Here is a 20,453-nt window from a genome sequence, read left to right as displayed (position 1 = left end):
CTAATTCCAACCAAGCCCAGTGGTTGCAAGAACCGTAGAAAATATTTCTGGAACTCCTCGTTGTCATTGTCTGGGCCTCAGACAATTGGATTTCCCTCAGCTCAGACCAGAAGTATGGACTTCCCTCTTTTATTGTATGGCAAAGTATGCACCCAAGGCCAATGATGCCCTGAATGCCCCAACACAGCTCAGGCTGAGACAGCAGATGGAGATGGAGAAGTTCTGTAGCTGACTCTTATTATTATGGTGAGAATACATTTTGATGCTCAAGGACCTAGGTCTGAAATGTTGTGAGAGTCTCGTATTATTTACAATAGCACTGAAAGGCTTTTTTCCCCACTGGAAATCAGGGCTCTATTCTGTTTGGTGCTGTACATACATATAGTAAAAGACTGCCTTTCCATAGACAGGACAGACAAAAGTTTCCCTCTTGGTTACCAGTTCTTTCCTGCTATCCCTTGGAAGGAATGCAGGAGATACTGATATCTGGCAGGGGTATAAATTGAAAGCCTTAAGCCCTTTGTGCCCCACTGTATTGCCTGCAGGACCAGTTGTGTGAACCCAGTCCCACTTAGGGAGTCACACTGGGCCAGAGCAATAGTCTTGGTGCTGCTGTTGCGGTATAAAAGGCCTTTAAGGGGCTTCAGAAAATTCCCCAGCATGTCTGGATTTATACTGCATTCTGGTTTCTGTAGGAGATGGGGAAAGGTTGTGATGAGGTGGGTCGAATCTGGAATGGGCTTTCAAGGGAGGTGGTGCTCTCCCCTACCCTGGGGGTCTTCAAGAGGAAACTGGACAAGCACCTGGCTGGGGTTGTCTGACCCCAGGGCTCTTTCCTGCCCAGGGCAGGGGGTTGGGCTCGATGACCTACTGATGTTCCTTCTGATCCTAACATCTATGAATCTATGTTTGCTAGGCTGGAAGGAGGAGGAACCAGACCATCCACTACTCTGGTCTATCCTTCACCAGTAAAATGGACCTCAAGGTCCCTTCTTGGCCACCGCTGGAGAGGTGACTTTCACCCAATACATTCCATCACAGTCAGGACATATTTTCCCCATGAGTCTCTATATTCTCTCTCCCTTTTTTCCCCTCCTCCCATCAAAGAAAGATCTCCCAAGGGTTCCAGCTGTGCCATTATTAATATTATTGTTGTCACATCAAGATGGAGGGCAAGGCTCTGACCCAGCTGAACAGCTAATCAGGCACACCAAGGGGAAGCCTTCTCTCTGTGCTCACACCAGGAAGCCCTAAGACACTGGTGATCATTTTCCAAATGCTTCTTATCAGTTGAAACCCAGTGATATCACTGCCCATTGGATGGGTCTGCACAGAGAGACCTTTGTTCGGAAGCTCCACAGGCACCAGCACAGGGGACTTCCTCCTGCTCATTGCAAAACAGGTTTCTGTGAAACAAAGCATAGAAGTCTGCCTGGGTCTGTGCTATAAGTTCTTAGTTATTTATTTCACATTTACCCTATGGTTTGCATATACACATCAAGGGGTAGATCCTCAGCTGGCATGTATCAGCAGAGCTAGAGGAAGCTGCAGTATTCCTACGTGAGAGCCACCCTTTCCTCCGGGTGCAAGCCGGCGAAACCCTGGAGCCTGAGAGATACCGTTTACTTCTAGGGAAAGCCACGTCCTGTAAAGGGCTCTGCTTCCAAGTGCCAGTATCAATACCCATCGGTGAGAATAAAGAGGAAGGCATGGATTTCACTGGCCCTTTCAGGCGCTGTGCCCTGTCTAACACTGTGCAGCCGGAAAGACTGAGGAACATGCTCCAGAAAGCTTATTTCCAAGTGCATGAGACTCTATCCTGCTGGCTTAAAGTCTTTAAACTCACTTTCCATCCCAGCTTGTTTTCATCCTCTTTTAGGCCCTGTATCCACATTTTCACTGCTCTTAGATGATAAGGTCGGAGGGGACTAGAATGGTCACCGCTGACCTCCCATAGAATTTCACCTAGAAATTCCTGCATTGAACACACCAACTTGTGGCAGAGCGAACTGTTTGGAAAGACCAGCTGGGCCCAGCTGATAAATTCAAAGGAAAGACACCCAATGGAAGGTGGATGAGATGAGGCACTTGGCTATATCTGAGTGCCTTGCTTAGCCTCCAGAAGAAGACTTTCCACTGGCTCCTTTGGTTTGGGGACTTTCCTGCAATCAAGTAGGTTTCATCATTGGGAAAGTTCCTTCATATTCATTTGAAACTGTCCCTTGTTCATTTTCTCCTGCTTCTCAGTCCAAAGCAGTGCTACTACTTTCCCACCTGTGGCCACAAGAATGTGTGAATTAAACATGACTAGCCTGAGTGTTGGCAAAGACCTGGCACAGTCATCATGCAGATGTGCTGGAGTCAGCTAAGGGAGCAGGGGAGAGTCCCAGACTGTTTGGGCTGGTGTAACCACTGGGAAATACATTTATATTTCAAAGCAGAACCTGTAAGAGGTGACTGGAATACCTGTTGAGAGACAAACACACTGAATGCATGGATGGTGAGAGGTATGCTATACGTGAAAAGCATGCTATGGTCACTCAGATCCTCATTGCCACACATTTGCATTTTCACAGACCTGCATTTTGCACATTGGCTTCTATTCTACTCAGGAGAGCACATAAAACACCAGCAGACTCTCCCTATTCCCGAAGAAGGGTGTTTATACCTGAAAGCTTGCAAAGAACAATTTTTCCAATTATTTAGTTGGTCTAATAAAAAATATCACATCTACCCAAAGAGCCTTGTCTGCTATGGTCAAGACGCCCGAGGGGGAGAAGGAGGTGCAGGTTTGCCCAGAAGGACTTTCTGAATACCTGGATGTAAGGAGACACTCTCCCCTTCTGGATTAAGAAAGACTTATGCAAGGTTTTCTGTTGGGCTTTTTTGGTTTATTATATTGCATTCTAAGTTAGACTAAGTTGTGTCACTGTGTCTTACAGGGCTGTGTCTTAACTTAGGCAAACTTTTTCCTGCTGTTCTTTGTCATGTGCTTGAAGTGGCAAATTGCTGTGTTCAATAAATGCTCCCTTCAGAGAATGGACTATTCTTTTTTAAGCAGTTATGAATTCAGTGCCACTACCCATAGTGTAATATTAAGTCCGGTAACAGTGGGTTTACTTGAGGACACAGTTTAATAGGCCAAATGCACAGACCAGCTGAAGGTGTGTGTGACTCATGGGAGAATGATTTACAGGGTAAGTTAAATATCAGGAAATGGAATAAAATATTGAAAGCTTCTAACTCACCCTCAGATTTTTCAAGCCTCATTTGTGCTTTACATCAAGCCAACTGGACTTCGTTAGATTGATATGTTACCAGCAAATATGTGTCTGGCTTGGTTACATTTTTGCTGGCAAAATTCATCATATGTAATTTGAATGCCAGCTCCCTCCTTAGATATTGCCAAACCTAATTTCTTTAATGGAAATAAATGAAAATGGCACTGAAAGATATTTTCTACTGGCCTCTAGGGCAAACCCATCCCTGATGTAATTTCGCTTGGTAAATCGGGAATTAATTTATCACCGCGCCTTTACTCCCAAAATCCCTTTACTCCAGTTGACCTGGAAAAAGATTACTGATAAGGTTTTGTATAACAAGGACTTTGCAACTGGTTCCCTGCACCATTGCAAAGAGAGTTCAGGACACTCTTTTAACTGTTTGAAAAAATGCGTGCTGATAACCAAAATGCTGTCAAGTACTTTTTGTACTACTTTGTGTCTTGTAAAAAGAATAATAAAGACCACAAAGCCATTTGAATGGTCAACCTTACCAGTTGGCTTAAGAGCTCACCAGGCTGGGAGAATCAGACAATTCAGAATACATCGTCATAACTTTTTATTTCCCTCCTTGCTTAGCTAGTGTGCTGACTTACCTTCTTTCCCTGGAGGACTGTGTTGACCTGTGCATTTTTGGAGTGAGACAGTAGACCTGGAAGCTGACAGTTGAATTGCAACCTTCTTGGCAGCAGTGTGAGATGGGGAAAGATGCTGATTCCTAGGTTAGGATATGGCTGTAGCTGTAACAGCTCATTTCTAGCTCCCCAAAGATCCTCTCAATCTTTCAGGTAAGCCAGGATTTGGGATTTCTATGCAAAGACAGCAAACCATTAAGAGAAAACCACTACACTTCCATGGTTCCCACAGGAATAGGAAAAGGCTTAGCATTTCAGCTTTTAAAAAACTTACTCCAAGCTGGACCTCAAAGATTCAAGAGTCCCAGGGATATTTACTACTCCGTGGGTGTCGCAAGCCCTTTGAGGAGGATGAAGTTCTGGAGTGGAGGATCTCTGATGGTGGGAGAACTGAGATCCTCCTCACCAAGCTAATGAGATAGAGAGCCTAGACTGCTCTGCTCTTCCCGGGAGCGCACCACTGTTCTTCGCCTCTGAAGAGTGACCTCTATAAACCAGGAAAAGCCATGCTGTCAAGAAGCCAAGGGATGGGACAGTCCTAAGGATTTGGCTCCTCTTCATGTGACTGGGAAATAATGTTATGTGACAAACTGAGAGAAGGTGTCATTGCCTAAGGCGACCTCAGCTACACTTGCCAAGCACCAGGCACATTGCAACAGCGACTCTTGCTTGCTTCTCTCGAGGGGTGGGTTTTCTTAGCCCTTAGCAGCAGTTCTGCAGTGCCCTGGCGAGGCGACCCTCTCCGACTCTTCTGCCTGATTTCTTCTTGCTGTCAGATGAGACTGATCTTTTGCTGTGTACTGGGCATCCCCCAGTGGGTCCCAGGTGTTTTTTTAAAAAAGGTTTAGACAAGCCAATCCCTTTGGTTCTGCTCCGGGCACGAATTATTTGGCATTACTGAGCAGGGAGTCCCTTTTTATTTATTAGTATTTATTTGGTTTGATTTCTGAATGCAAAATGTATTTATTCTGGATCTGGTGGCGATACATTCACCAAAGTAACATGGGACAAGACAATGCAAGAGACGACAACAGAGCAAGGAAAATATAAATATCAGCCAAGTAATTACGGTCCGCTTCATGATTAAAAAAAAATAACCTTTCAATTAAGCCCTGACTAGAGTCTTCCCAATGACTTGAATGGGGTTTGGAAATATGTGGACTATCAAAGGATCAAAACCATACCGAGTGAAATCATGCCTCATCTGATATCAGTGCAAAAATCCTCTGGATTTCAGTGGAGCCAGGAGTTTACCCATTCACTTACCAGTGTGCCCCACTTACCAAGCCTGTATTGGTATTTCCAAGCACCCTCGTGCCTGCTAGCTATAGACATGTATGCACTCTCATTTTAGGTACTGATGCCAGCGGTATGTGGTACAGAAGGGCAGAGACAGCACTTCAAGAATGTCCTCAAGGCCAGCTTGAAAAAATGCAGAGTGCGAATTAAGGGGAAGCTCAGGGGGGACACATAAGAGATGAGAGCCCCCCTGTAAGATTTGACAATCATAACCTAGATGCGTCTCTGATTGGATTGCTCCTTTGCTTAGGTGGACTTGATAATCAATGAACCGGTTTAATTTTTTTGCAGACCGCTGCATGAGTCAAAGTGTAATTCATACCCCGGTAACGTGGACATCAACTGACTCATGGGAGATGACTATTGCCCAGGACTGCTCCAAATGGAGGAAGAGTGTGCTGCAAGGATCTCAGTACTTTGAAACCTTACCATGACAGCAGGAGACAGACAAATGCAAGAACCAGTGTGTCATAGACTGAATCAAGAATCCAGAGCCACCCACCGTGCATGGAAACTGGTGACTTAATCACAACAGAGTCTGTTGCTCCTGGATTGGCCTCATCAGCCATCTTTGGACCCACAGATAAAGCAGTCATGGAAGACAATCATCCTCGACTGCGAGGGATTGCTGATATATGGGACAATGGCTGATGATATCAATAGAGAATTATAGGCCCTGCTGTAGAGTGGGGCTGAGGAGTGTCAGAGAGGGGGAGCTGGAAGGACGGAGGTTTCATAGATTTAGGGTTGAAAGGGACCTAGTAGATCTTCTAGCCTGACCCCCCACCAGGGCGGGAGAACAACAAAAACCCCAAAAACAAGAAACGGGACTCAAATGAGTCCAGCCAGGTAGGCATCCAGCCTCTTCTTAAAGACCCCCAGGGTAGGGGCCAGCACCACTTCCCTTGGAAGTTGGTTCCAGCTCCTAGCCGCCCTAACTGTGAAGTAGTTTTTGCGGATGTCCAATCTATACCTCCTCTCCATCAACTTGTGCCCATTACTCCTTGTTATGCCAGCGGGCGCTAGGGGAAACAGCGTCTCCCCCAAACCCTTCTGGTCCCCCCTAGTGAGTCTATAGATGGTCACCAGGTCCCCCCTCAGCCTTCTCTTGTGGAGGCTGAATAGGTTCAGGTCCCGCAGTCTCTCACTGTAGGGTCTGCCCTGTTGTCCCCAGATCATGCGGGTGGCCCTCCTCTGGACCCTCTCCATGTTGTCCACATCTCTCTTGAAATGGGGCGCACAGAACTGGACACAATACTCCAGCTGTGGCCTGACCAGCGTCGTGTAGGCTGAGGACCAGAGGAGAGGTTGCTGGATGGAAGAGAGGGCTAGAAATGTTCAGTGTGATTCTTCTCCTTGCTGAGTCCAATGGACAGTGTTGGAGATGGTGTGCACTGCCCATCTTTGCACCCTCCAGCCCCCTCTGGGTTGAGAGCACAGTAGAGTCTGGATGGTTCTTGGTGTGAAGTCCTGTAGCTCGCACGAAGATGAGGGTTTGCCAACCAGCTGGGTGTCATATACAGCCACAAGAAACACCCATGTGGGGCTGCTAATGTACTTTGACCATTTGCTATAGACCTGTAGAAAAGAAAGGGCAGTGCTGCTGGGTGACTCGGCTGCCCCTCTCCCTCAGAAGCTGCTGGCATTGCTGGTAGTGTCCATGCCCAAGACTTTAGCCCGGAGCTATTCCAAGACTCAGGAAGCATTTCCCAGGGTCTTGTGTGATCTCTTGTATTTGCAGCTGGTGGGCTCTATGGGAGCTGCTCTGGCTGCAGCAGTGCCATGACACCACAGTCTGTCTCTTCCTCAGGTTTCTGCAGACATGTGGAAACTTTGGCAATCACGGCAGCCAGTGGTGAGCCCTACGAACCCTGTGCCCCATCCATCACTCAGTACCACTGGTGGGAAGAGCAGGTGGCACCTGTCAGCACAGCAACAGCAGCCATGCTAGAGACTGCGGGAGCGGCTTGAGTCATCTGCTTTAAGCCTGTATGATGAACGTACCAAAATGTGGACTTGGATGGATCCAAGTACAGACTGGCGATATTGCCGAGATTGTGGAAATATTTTGATGTCAAGCAAACAGCTGGGATTCAGAAAATAGGGCCAGCAGTTCAGTTGTGTGCAATGTATCCTGGCACCTTGCAGTCATTGACACATTTTTCCTTACAACTCACAACAGCCCTGTGACGTAGGCCACTGCCAGGATCCTCACCTTACAAAGGCTGAAACATGGCACAGAGACTAAGTGAACTGCCTAGATTATACAGAAAGTCTGTGACAGCAGGGGATAGAAACTGTCACCTGAGCTCGGCAGCTTGAACACTAGGTTGTCCTCTCTCCCTGCACTGAGTTAGATCCAACATGTGTGTGATCTGGGCTTTATGCAGCTCTGCCTGTCTTGACCTCTCCACACCTGCAGCAAAGGGTCAGGGGCAGGACATTGCTGGAGGCAAACTCTTTCCCTGAAAAGCTCTCTCCACTCTTTTGCAGTTTTGACCATTGCCTATTTGCAAGTGCCCTGGCTGTGGAAGGACTTGGAGCTAAAGTTATTCAGGGGGGAACAGATCACTTAGTTGCACAGCAATGGCTGTTCCCTATGGAAAACTCCTGGAGTGCAGTCCAGCCAGGAATAACACTGAGGCATGGAAAGTGCTGACTTCCTTTCTCTTCTAGACTCTGAAAAATTGAAGGCAAGGCTACGCTGTCATCCACACCCCCAGCTGCTCTGTGTTGGCGAGGCTCCCTCAGTGTTCAAGTTCACCTTATTCTCTCTCAGGGTCAGGTAGGTACAACCTAAGCTGTATATTGCAAAAGCCCTGATGAGTAGGATAGTCCCTTTGCACCAGGTGTTGCACAAACATTTTGTTTCCCGTGTGTGATTATTTGTGTGTTCAGGTGAAATGCAGAAAAGGCTGAGTTCTTTGGTCTCTGAGATGACTGACACATTTCATTATCAGTGTCAGCGTGAGAATCTCCACTCCAGCACTGCCCCTGTGTGTGGGAGCCTCTACGGCCATGCCCCCAGACCCTGGCAGTGTGTCTGTCTGCATGCGGGAATGCCCTCCTGGCAGACTCCTGACCAGATTCTTACTGGGGAGAGAAGATACAGTGGCGGTGTGAGCATTTACATAGGTGAGGGGTCTCTATGCAGAGATGGAGGTATTTCAGTGGTGAGTGGAGTGAACCCTATATACAGATCTGAATGTTGTGGCTCTGGCTCCTATGCAGAGCAAAAGGGCTTCCCTGTATGATGGGAGTTTTAATTTCTGTATCCAACCCTCCACGTTCTTCCTCTTGATCTCCCTCTTCTCTGTCCTTTGGCCTGGATGTCAGAGAAATGGAGGGCCTAAGCCACAGAGAGAGTCGGCATGCGACCAGCAGCGCATCCACTCCCAACTTTCTACTTCATTTGGTTACTCCTACTAAAGACAGCGAGGAGACTGTTGTATTTTTCAGTCTTCCAGGAAACACTGAAGGGTTTTCAGCTGCAATCTCTTTATTTTTATCCCAACAGGAAGCCAAGACAAGTAGGAAAGGAAGGAAAAGCTGAGAAACAAAAGCTGGTGCCCCTCCAGGGATGGTGAGTTATGCATATTGGAGATATCAGACTACAAGAGGGACTCCATTTTCCCTTATGGTTATTTAGACATGATTCCCAGGGAAGGCTCCTGGTCTGGGCTGAAAGGATGGCTCCGAAGAGAATCCTTTGCAGGGTCCAGACTCAGGTCTTCCTTGTTTAAATTTCTCCCTTAGAAATGAACAAAACCAATCACCAGCTACAAAGCAGCCTGTCTCTTACTCCTCCTCAGCAGGTGAGTTTCTTTCTTCCGCACTTCTTACTTGGATAGAAGAGGTAGGACTTCTTGTAAGTTCTCAGAGTGCTCTTGAAGCATAAGGCAGCTGCCCGGTCACATTTGCAAACTTCTCTTTTGCAGGAGTTGGGGGCACTGACTAGAAGAAACAGACACATAACGATCTTTAGCAGCTCTGCTCACATGGCCATCATCACCTCTGTCACTGTGCAGTTCTGTGACCAGAGTCAGGCTTCCAGCATACACAGACTAGCAAATGTTCCCACAGAGGATTCAGATCTGTGGATCAGCCACCACAAATGTACCTTGTGGTACAGATCTGTAGGGGCACAGGCAACCCAGTTAGGTGGAGATCCCTGCTAATCCCAGTCCTAGCAGTTTAGGGATCAGGAACCACTCCTCTCTGACACAGGTGGAGCAAATTACTTGGAGCAGTGAACTGATTCTTCTCATTGGGTGTGTCTACACGTGCAAGTAGTATGAATGAATATATACTCCAGATCAATCTGAGTAAACTAATCCCGATGTCACTGTCTACATGTGTGTTTAAGCACAGTAATTTACTGTGCTGCTGGATACCACTTGTATCTGATGGGACTATCCAGCAGCACAATAAATTAGTTTACTGTGCCCTAATTGCTATGCACATGTAGACGGTGATGATTTAATATTCAGCAAATAAGTTTGCTGTGCAATAAAACATTGAGATGTAAATGTATGGAGCAAAGCTGACTCCTAGTGGAGCGTTAGCTTGACACTGCAATAGTTGTGGATGGCAGGCAGACATCTAGATCTAATCTAATCCAAGGATCTGTCTATCATGGAGTTGGCAGCATGTAGAGTGTCACTTTATTAAGCAGCATCTGTCTTGTTCCTTTTGCAATACAAGCCCCCCTACAGTCCACTTGCTGCTTTTGCTAGTCAGCTGCACAGCCCATGTAACTGAACTCCAGATACATCACAACATCCTGCCCCCCATGATAATGTAGCTCTGGACTCTCACTTGCTCTTAACTGTCAAGCAAGAGTAGCAAGAAAAAGAGATACAAGAGGCCAAAACTGAGTCTCAGATTTCCTGGAAACCACATTCGTCATTTCTACAAAACAGTATATGTACTTGTGTGTATAACTATGTGTACCTATCAGTCAGTTTAGCTCTTTATATTATATATCTGTCACCATGTATATATATCAGTGGGACAGACAGATGGAGAGATAGAAAATAGTTGGTTCTTGAATTTGGAATAGCACCTATACCCAATTATCAATGAGTCTGGGGGAAAAGAGTGACCCTCTGTCAATACTAAAGGAAGGCCAGGATGGTTTGGGCAACAGCATCCTTACGTAGCCAGCTGGCTTTCCTTTTCCATGTAGGTCAAGCACCGGTGTTGAATTAGTGCCTGCCACACACGCAGCTTGCATCGAGCTCTGAGCTGGCCAGAAACGATCAGCCATTAATTGCCAAGATCCTATAAGTTTGATTGTCTATTAAAAAGCAGGTGGGCAATGCTGGAGCCGACATTGACTGCATACTGTAAGTAGTTGGACTACATTTAGTCTAGCCCTTGGAATAATTTCCCCACTTTTGGACCTTCCTGGCTTTGATCCAGTCAAAGAAACTGCAGTACAATTGGTCTATGGAAGAGAAAAATACTCACGGCAGGTGATGCTTCCTTTGCTGATTTTCTGCTTATACAAAGTCATTACAGGGCTTTTACACCCCCTTTGCTTAGCCCTCCTGTAGCAGCAGTCATGGGCATAGCAGCACCTTGAGGGAGAACCCACATTGCAGTCAGGCCCTGGTTACAAGGGCTGAGAATCCCCCCTGGATTATACACAGAAGAGAATGTCTATATTGGACTTTCCTTACTTGTGCAAACTTCCATTCATCTGGCCCCTGCTCCCCCTGACTGGGCTAAAAACTTATTTTAAGGAACTGTGCTTTGCCTGTTAAGGCAACATTAACTCCAAAGACAACCATAATCCACATGCCTTCCTACCCAGACACATGCATACCCAAATATGCTGAGCAAACCTTTATTCAGTGCCGTCTTATAAGTATCTAACGATGGCCATATAAAGGGCTTTACACAAATACACACCTTAACTCCCATCATCACCAATCCTTTTCTGGTGGACTTTCCCAGGCTGCCAGCAAAGCATCCATTTTTCTAAAGACAGTTATGTTTGTGTGCCTGAATAGGACTGTGAATTACCAGGACTCGCAGACTGCAGCCCGCACTAGATAATAATGGACAATTACAAAATAATCTGCATACCTTCCTGATGCTAGGTATGTGATAGTCATCTCATGTCCCTAAGCATGTTGTCTGCAGCCACTTAAAATGATGGTGCTCCTGGTACTACTCACCTATCAGTAGCATCCACTGGAGTTCCCTTTCCACCTAGTCCACAGAAACATCCATACTTATTATAGGAAAATAAAGCATTTTTCCCAGTTGTGGCTTTGATCATGATCCCAAACTGGATGGCATTCCCATATGCCAGAACCACATCTTCAAAAGAACAAAGGGGAATAGTAAATTCAGCAGCAAGGGGAAACAATCCCTGGAAAGGATTGAGGCTGATGTTCAAAATGGAATTATTACAGAGAAATTATCAAGTTTAAAAAAACGCCCCCAAGCAGCAGCATAAGGCGTGTTTAATTACCAACAAACACAAGCTTCATCCATCTGTTTTCTCTTCACTTTTCTCCCAGGACATGAGTTCAAGACTCTCCTAGTAGCTGTTGTTGATAGCATATAAAATAAATAGCTTGGTGCTCTGTTTTAAGTGCATGTGATAGGGCTGGAATGGTGTTGTAGCTGCAATGGTCCAGGAAATGTGATGTTATTGATGGTTGCAGGGGAAACACAAAACCCTGAACTCAAGAACTGGCTGTGAAAGGGAATTTACTACTATCCGTGGATATTTATTTTAATAACTCTACAAGCCATTAGGTTCTTCGTGACAATTTTGAGCAAAAGCTTTGCCCCTATCTGGGAATTTTCCAGAGGCATGAGTATAGACTGGAGAGCCATGAAGGTTGACACTAGCTCTGCCGTATGGGCCTCAGACCAGTATTGAGTACCCAGCTCCCATTGAATTTAATTGCAGTTATGGGTGCTCAGCATTTGTTCTGCCTTAGTTTTAACATCTGTAAAATGGGAACAATCATGCCGATATACCTCCTAACATGTAGAAAATATGATAAATTTGAGCTCTAACACAAATAATTATTATTTTGTCTTAAAAAAGATATCATGGGTTGAATAAAGTGAATCCCTGGGCTACAAGTATTTGGGAGCTTAATGGCCTCATTCTACATTCCCATAGGAAAGAGTTTTCTGTACTTACAGCAGATGAGGAACACAGCAATTAGCAAGAGACTTTTCATTGCCATGTCAGTCCTGAGGATAGATCGCACACAGACCTAGACCGTCTCCTCAAAGTTGTACCTGAACTGAATCCTTAACTTGGACATTAAATATGATTTGGGGGAAGTTTGTTATCACGCTGAAAACTCATAAAAAGTGCTTTCAACCAAGCAAGCAAATAGAGGTGATCAACAGAAACATCTGAGCATCGGGGAAGGGAAAGAAAACATTTATTTAGAGTTGCTTGAAGGATATCGCTGACTTTGAACATGTCTAGGCTTCTGCAATGTTTTGATCTGACACATATGTTCAGTGTAATTCATTTGCTGATGAGCAATATTTCATCATATATTTTTAATGCGTAGGGATCCCTTGATCTTCTATGGGCTGGGCCAAGAGCCCTGCTATTGATTATGTACGGTCTCTGTCTTGTTTCTTTTATAACCAGCCCGGTTTTAATTGTGATCTATATTTATTCGTGGGGAAAGCATTTGGTTAACAGGAGAGGTATACAAAGGAGAAAGAAGTTCAAAGATATCAAAATGTCAATAGTGTCAGAACAGATGGGTTTTGGACAGCAAAGGTATAAAACCTAATGAGTCAGGTGTGCTTTGTAGTTAAGCAGTGTAAAAAGATACAACCTTAAGCATATACAAGGAACTATTTTAGTCCCCCTGACAGACCAAACAGAATGCAAACCAGAAGAAAGCTACATGATTAGACAATTTGCTGGCATTTATCAGAAATGAATCATTTTAAAGAGACACAGGCAAGTAACTTTAAGTCTCCAAATTCAGGGTCTCTTAAGGAGGTTTGCCCAAGCTAATACACTTGATTTTTTTCACGATGCTGATATTAATCAGGAGTAACTCCAATGAAGACAGCAGAGTTACACCAACTTAAAACTGGCATAAGTGAAAGGAGAATTAGACCTTAATCTTATGCTGACACCCTGATCCAGATCAACTAGTATCTTACTTCCACTGAATTGTATGGGTAGCCTCGCTTAGGGTCAAGAAGGGCCACAGCACTAGGTCCTTTATATTCATTCAGGGCTACATCTGCAGATGTGCTAGAGCATCACAACACTGGGTTCTGCAGCTTCTAGTAGCCTTACTGCTTAGTGGAATTTAAGGCCTTGAGTTGGGCATCTAGGTCGGCTGGGGCCAATTCCTGTCACCTAAGAAAGGGACTCAGGGTGCTAAGCTAGTCAAATGGAAATACCCTGTCCCCTCTGGGATTTAGGGGCCCGTCTCCCCTCAGTCAGACATGCATCCTCGAGTGCGGTGTCTTCCTTCCCTTTGCCACAAGACACACCTAAAGGAGGCTGCATCCACGCTCAGCATTTGATCCAGTAGCTCAGTGGTTAGCATGCAACAAGGCTGTGGGGAACTTGTACTAGTTCCCTTCTCAGATGGCCAGGATTTGAACCTGCATCTCCCATATGAATGCTCCAGCCAGGTTTCCACTTTGCACAGGATAATATTCATGAGCCAGAGAAAAAAAAACTCTACAGTCAAGTGGCTTGGCCAGTCATCTGGAGGGTGGGGATATCTGTGCTCCAGTCCCTACTCCAATGACAGCTAATGCATTTTCTATTAAGTATGCACTGAAACAAGGGCTTGAAGGCAGGTCTCTGTGCTCTCAGGTGCCCTCACAACTAGGTTATGAGGCCACGCTCACTCTCTGTCTCAATGAATATTTAATTGGGCCATGTGAAGTGGAACAGCTTTACCGGCATCTAAAAGAGCACTTCAAGAATCCCCTGCAGCCGGCAGGTAGGAGAGGCAGCTTGACATCCTCCCAGGCAGATGAGGAAATTCTCCACGGCTTTCCCACAGCCTGGGCCGCCACTTCTAGCTGTTGGACACCAGCAACATCACTACTGCTGTGTCCAGGGCCTGGCCTAGTAGGACACAGATCCAAGTGCCCATTTTTTTTACAGCGAGGGCTGTTGCCAGGAGACAATTCTGGGGCTGCTGGACCTCAAGCGGAAAACTGGGCTGTCACTGGCGATTCCATTTCTTCATCCAAACAGCCCGCACATCACACTACAATGCCACGGTCCGTCACCGCTCAGAGACCTACATGTCGTTGAGGACATAGATTGAGATCATAGAAAATTCAGGTGGGGAGCGACCTCGGGAGGTCACATCTAGTCCAACCCCTGCTCAAAGCAGGACCCTCCCCAACTAGATCATCCCAGCCAAGGCTTTGTCTACCCAGGTCTTGAAAACCCCCATGATTGGAGACTCCCTGCGTAGCCTGACTTGTGCCTATGTGGTAGTGGCAGGGGAGCCTGAAGGAACCAAGGTCACCAGAGCACCCCATGACCTTTGCTGCACCTACTTGACCTTTGCTGTGCCTACATGAGGACTGCCAGGAAAACGTCAAGCTTGCCTTCATTAGGGCACCACGGAAAACACAACGGCCAATTTGGCGGGGGGACAACTGAGAGGACAGGGCAGGAGGGCCGCTCGAGGGTATCCAGCGGGTGCTGCCCAGCGAGCCTGCCCAGAGACACGAGCGGAGCCCAGTCACTGGGCCCAGACACAGCTTCCTTCCTGCTCAGAGAGGGCAAGTGTGTCAGCCATAGTGGTTGTGCATGAATGCCCTGGAGGACTGGGGCAGACAGCAGGGGCAACACTCTAGCCAGCCACCCCAGACTCTATAGTGCTGGGAGCGACCCCCCCCCACTGCATAGTGCTGAGGGTGGCACTCTAGCCAACCACTCCCTGCTCTATAGTGCTGGGGGCGACGCTCTAGCCCGCCCCACCCAGCTCCGCTGCAGCGCCGAGGGCAGGGTCGGAGCGGCGCAGGCTCCTTCCTTCCGGTCAGTGGTGGAAGTGTCTGGCGGGCGGGGCTGGTTGCCGTGGCAACGCAGGGCTGTTTACGAGCGGGCCGGGGCTGGCGCGCAGGTGAGTGTCGGGACCCTCGGGGCTGCCCTCGCCTCAGCCCCCCCGCAAAGGCCTCGCTGCGCCCAGCGGGACCCCCCATCCTGCCCCTGGGCCGGGGTCCGCGGGGGAAGGCCGCTGGGGACGTGGAGCAGCAGACAGAGGGGTCTGGGGGCCGTGCCTCGGCCTGCAGGGATGAACCCCCGCAGTCCCGACCGCGGTGGCCCAAGCAACCAATGGCGCCTTTGCCCCCTGCCGTGATGGCCCACGGGTGGGTCCCGAGTGACCGGTGCTGAACCGCCGCTCCGTTTCCAGAGGGGCAACGGTGAAGGAGCGAGACGTTTGCTAAGCAGGAGGCCCATGGGTGTCTGTTTTTTTTCCAGCCCCGGTTCGGTCGATGAAGGTGGAGGGCTGTCCTGCTCGCTGGCACGGACGGGCTGCACGCTTGCGTGGAGGTGCCGGAGCATGAAGGTGGGTGACGCGGCAGAGGCGGGGGACACGTCCACGATACGCCGGCGCTTGGTTTTGGGGCAGCCAGGGGGGTTCCCATTTGGGCTCCACGGAAAGCTGGTTGTTTCTTCCTCCACCGAACCACGTTATCCTTGCTTGGAGCTGCCGGGTAATCCCCCCACGTACAGCCGATTCATCTTTGATGAGCGTTGTTGGCTTTGGGGCTGTTTTGCGTTGGTGGGGCAAATTTAATCTCCGTGCGACAAAGGCTCGGACTGGTTGACGATCGTCTTGCTCCATCTTCAGCGAAAGGCTCCTGTGGCCACGCGTAGAAAGCCAATGAGCTTTTGATTTCTCGAGTCGTCGCCCGCAATAGGTGTATCGAGACGTCTGCAGTGGCTCAAAGGATTTAAAAGAAGAGACTTCTAAAAGTGCAGCTGATCTCACCTAAAAGTCCCAAACTGGGAACTTAGGTTGCAGGGCAGAAACAGCAGTGAATCGCTGCTACCTTTGATTAGATTCTAACGCTGGAATCAAGTGCGTTGTTTATAATTTCTTCTCAACCCTTTTTCAAATGGACAAGAATGGTTTTCTAACTGATTTTAGATCAGTTTTAAAGGAGCTTTAAAAACCTGTGAAACTTCAGGAGACAAGTGTGAAACTGATTTGAAAGTCCCTCCACAGAAGTGTTTGCAATTTAGTCTTAGGAGATTTCTCATGAATATCCTCCTTCTTATGCACGGGGCATGCAACCTGTCTTCCTCCAAATACCTCCTTTCCCCTTGCTTTCTGCTGCTGAAATCTGCCCTTGTGCCATTTCTTTTTTGCTTTTCTTGCCCAGTTCTAGGATTTATGAGCTATATAATAGAGGGTTCATTATTTTTATTTGCTTAATATTCATTTCTCCTGTACTCCTCTCCTTTTGTTTTCTTCTTTCTGTGATTTAGGGCTTGATCCTGGAAACACTTCCTTAAGGCAGCAGCGGGCATATGTATGCTCTGGTGACTGTGTATTATGTACCTCTTTAGTTGAAGTTAGGTCTCAAGTTTTCTGGTTCAGGCCCTGTGTTGGCCCTGTGGTGGTTGCCTTACCCGCTGCTCTACAAAGTCGCCCATGAAGTCACTGTCTTGATGCTACTGGGAGCCACTAAAGATAGAAGGCAAGATGTGCCCCTTAGCATATGTTTGAAGAACTGGGACTTTGGGTTGTGTCATAAGTTCTTTAGAGCTGATGTCATACCATGGAAAGCTGTTGTTATGAACATGCAGATTAGTACATGCACTTTTCTGTTCTTCCTTGCAATCCCCTTAATAAGAAGTGAAATTAATTAGGAATTTAAATTTTTAAAATATTACTAAATACAAGCTATAAAGTCAGTGAAGCTTTGCCACTGACTTAGATGAGGTAGGGGGAATTTCCTCCTTAAAGAGGATAGATTGTAGGTTAAGGCACTGGGCTCAGCCTCTTGAGATGTGGGTTCAGTTCTTGGCTCTTGCACGGATTTGGGCAGTGTTGAGAAACCCCTCTAGTTTCTTTGCAGCTCGACTTCCCCTCTGTAAAGCAGGGGTAACAGTACTTGTTCTGATCTTCTTACCCCTGTCTATTGAGATAAGTAGCTGTCTGGTACAGTTACTGTCTCTTCACGTGTGTTTGCATGGTGCCTAGTGCAATGGGTTTTGAGCTCAGTTGGGGTTGTCAGATGCTCTAGTAAGACAGATAGATAAATAACACGTCCCATCAATGAACATAAATAATGACTTCCCTCATTTTAAATCCTTGAACAATAAGCACACATGGCCTTTATGGAACATCTTATGCATTTTCTGTGCCCAGTAAGCACTGGCATAAAGTGTGTGGCATATAGATAGATTTATAACTTTTCTTCCAAATGGTTTTACGAGTTGAGATCCCCAAAAGCTGTAGTTTGCATCTTAGTTGACTTATGCAGTCAACCTTTTTATCCAGGTGAATGCTACTTGTAGGCCTCTCTTGTGTGATATGAAAAAACAAGGTTCTGTTTGCTTTGCATGACTACTTTATGGCATTTTTTTACTGCCCTGATGTCTTTAATCATCACTTTCCTCCCCTGCTGTGGCACACACTGCTGTTGTGCCCTTCAGCACAGATATACCTGCATCATGTTTTAAGTGTGTAGCTTGTAAAGCCCTTTGGGATCCCTCTGGAGGTGCGGCACTTCTGTTTGCATCTATAACACAATAGGTGTTTGCTGTATTTACAGACCTAAAAAGGATGGTTCACACACAATAGAATCTTGACTTGGTATGAAGCCGGCATCTGGGACTATGTTTCATTGTCTCTATACCTGACTTTACAGAACAGTATCGTTGCTATGTCCTTATGCAGAGAATCAGCACATGCCAAAATGCATTACTGTAATATTAAACAGGATGCGGTGTGACAATGTGATATGCCCATGAAATTAAATGCTCTATAGGGTTTTCTTTTTTGCTGATTCTTATAACTATTCCCTTTCCTCTGCCACCCTGTGTACAGGTGTCTTGAGAAGAAATGGCCACAGCAGCACGTCTGAATATAGCACCACCTGAATGCAACACCTCTTCAAGCACTGCAGGAACTTTCGTTTGGCAGTCAAACACCATCAATATGCACGTCACCAGACCGAAATCTGCCAAGGGACGTACCAGATCAAGCTTGAACTACTCCCATAGTGTGGAGGCCTGTTCTTACAGAGTGCCATCCTCCCCTCAGCCAGCAACTCCCTATGAAGCAGCAAGCAGTCAGAGAGCATCCTCTACAAAGCCATCCTACCAACCAGGCCAGGTGTCATCTGATGAAATCCCAGAGCTCCTCCAGCAGGTGCCTCTGAGGACCTCCTCTTCCCTAAATAAGTACAGAGTGCTTCCTTCCATCAGCAGGAAGGGTCTGGGGAAGAGTACTGTGGAAACAGTGACTGAGCAGACCAACAAACTGAAAATGAGCAACAGACAGGAAGAGAAGCAAGAAACCAAAGCTTGTACTGGAGAAGCAGTATTCACCAGCACAGTGGAGAATGTAGGGGTTAGCTCATGTGCTCAGTCCCTCACATTTGAGAAGCCCCTAAGAAAAACCAGAGAAGAAAGTACTTCATCGCTGGTTTTAAACTTGGAGGAGCCATCCAAGAAAGAGCCTAGACTGCTGCTTGCTGTTAGGTCTCCTTCTGGTCAGAGATTTGAACATCATTTCAAGCCTACAGATAGCCTTCAAACAGTCCTTGCTGTGGCAGAAAAAAAGAATACCACCAAGTACAAACACTGCAGTGTTGAAACTATGGAAGTGCCTAGGAGGAGCTTTTCTGACCTTACAAAGTCCCTGCAAGAGTGTGGAATCCTACACAAGTCAGTGTTGTGTATCCTACAGCAAGAGCAAGATGGAGATCTCTGAGTGTACACCCCCTGTCACCCCAAGCAAGTGACTCCTTGGGTGCCATGTATTTCCTTTTGATGAGTGGTGTGAAGAACTGAACCAGCCTGATGCGTCTTACTGGTCTAGTTCTTACTCCTGTCTTCCAAGCAGTTGCTTTGCAGTAGACTAGTGTGTAAAAGGAGTGTGCTGAAATACACTTTAAAATAATTAAGTAGTATGTACATGCCTCCTTAAGAGGCTGTGTTTTCCATGTGTACAGTCTCATTTTTTGAGAGCTAGTCATCAGTTCTTGGGCTTTTTAATATTTCTAACTGTTGTTTTAAAACAGTTTCAATTCTTCTAGGAAGATCTAAAACTTCTAATGCACTCTTCCTCGGGTGGGAGGCCTGTCTTATCATCTTTACTTCGCTCAAAGAAGGTACCACTTCCCAAAATGGATTCTGATCCCAATTAATACATGTGGTTGGGAAGATAAAAGCAGCACTCCTTTTGTTCCTTACTATTCCATTATCTTCATCATAAAGAAATACCTTATTGGCTTCAAGAGCAGCTACAACCCAGGTAGTGACTCAGAACACTGTGTGAAAGCAATAATACATAAAAAGTATGCGAGAAGAATTAAGTTTTGGGCTGGGTTAAAGTGCAAGGTCAGGGATAAATACAGTCAAGGTTGCAGCTATTCCTGGACAACTTCAGTGCCTCTCACAAGAGCGTGACTGGCTTTGTCCTCTTAAAAAAAGCAAATCCTCCTGGTAAGGAGGCCTGACTGACTGTGCTGGAACCTGGCAGGATGCTGTTATGCTTATTAGTTTTTTGCTTTTTCTAGTGCATGAGGTCCATAATTAAGGGTGGCTCATCTGTGGTAATTTCTATATGCCAGTGCTATTGTTTGTTAACCGATATTGCAGTTTAACATTCTGTTTATATTGAAATGAGCTCACCCGAGCAATTGCTGCTTCAGAGTCTGGCTAAGCGTATGAGCAGAGTTCTGCTGGGGCTGTTAACGTGGTAGACTATCCCTCCTTAATGGGGGCTCTTCCAGAGCGATTCATTTTCTGTTTCAGAAGATCAGCCTGCCAGAGTAGAATGACTTTGGCTTTGTTTGGTATTAATGCATTGTTGTGCGTGTGCTAAAAATTCTCCTCCCATGTTTTCAGTGGTAAAATCTTACTGTTCATGTGCAGTGGCTGTGTTTGAATCCCCTGTGTAATAAAGGAATGGATTAACCTATGTGAATGGACAGCTTGCCAAACAGGCTATTTAGTATTACAGGTTAAGTCTTTTTTTGCCTTCATGTTAAAAAAAAAAAAAAAAAAGGT

At 46.4% G+C, this 20,453-nt stretch overlaps 2 protein-coding genes across 3 annotated transcripts; one reads left to right on the top strand and one right to left on the bottom strand.

The window, feature by feature from the left end:
- Nucleotides 1-8,863: 8,863 nt before the first annotated feature.
- On the bottom strand, nucleotides 8,864-16,865 carry LOC109293564 (basic phospholipase A2 ammodytoxin B-like). The gene is made up of 4 exons (XM_019511567.1): nucleotides 16,842-16,865; nucleotides 11,401-11,597; nucleotides 9,336-9,349; nucleotides 8,864-9,205 (listed from the first exon to the last, which is right to left on the bottom strand). The coding sequence occupies exons 1-4, from the start codon at nucleotides 16,863-16,865 to the stop codon at nucleotides 9,024-9,026; spliced, it is 417 nt and encodes a 138-aa protein (XP_019367112.1). The 3' UTR covers nucleotides 8,864-9,023.
- On the top strand, nucleotides 15,263-19,873 carry UBXN10 (UBX domain protein 10). 2 transcript variants are annotated; one of them, XM_019511901.1, is made up of 3 exons: nucleotides 15,263-15,324; nucleotides 15,684-15,771; nucleotides 18,265-19,873. In XM_019511901.1, exon 3 carries the CDS (start codon nucleotides 18,280-18,282, stop codon nucleotides 19,150-19,152), a length of 873 nt encoding a protein of 290 aa, XP_019367446.1. In that variant the 5' UTR covers nucleotides 15,263-15,324; nucleotides 15,684-15,771; nucleotides 18,265-18,279; the 3' UTR covers nucleotides 19,153-19,873. The 2 variants fall into 2 exon arrangements, with proteins under 2 accessions (XP_019367446.1, XP_019367447.1); XM_019511902.1 differs by lacking the exons at nucleotides 15,263-15,324; nucleotides 15,684-15,771 and adding an exon at nucleotides 16,171-16,287.
- The last annotated feature ends 580 nt before the right edge of the window (nucleotides 19,874-20,453 follow it).

Source organism: Gavialis gangeticus, unplaced genomic scaffold (genome assembly GCF_001723915.1).
Source record: "Gavialis gangeticus isolate Ggan-Ray unplaced genomic scaffold, GavGan_comp1, whole genome shotgun sequence".
NCBI lineage: Eukaryota > Metazoa > Chordata > Crocodylia > Gavialidae > Gavialis > Gavialis gangeticus.
Note: the sequence above shows the minus strand (reverse complement) of the source record. Positions and strands in the feature narration are given on the sequence as shown.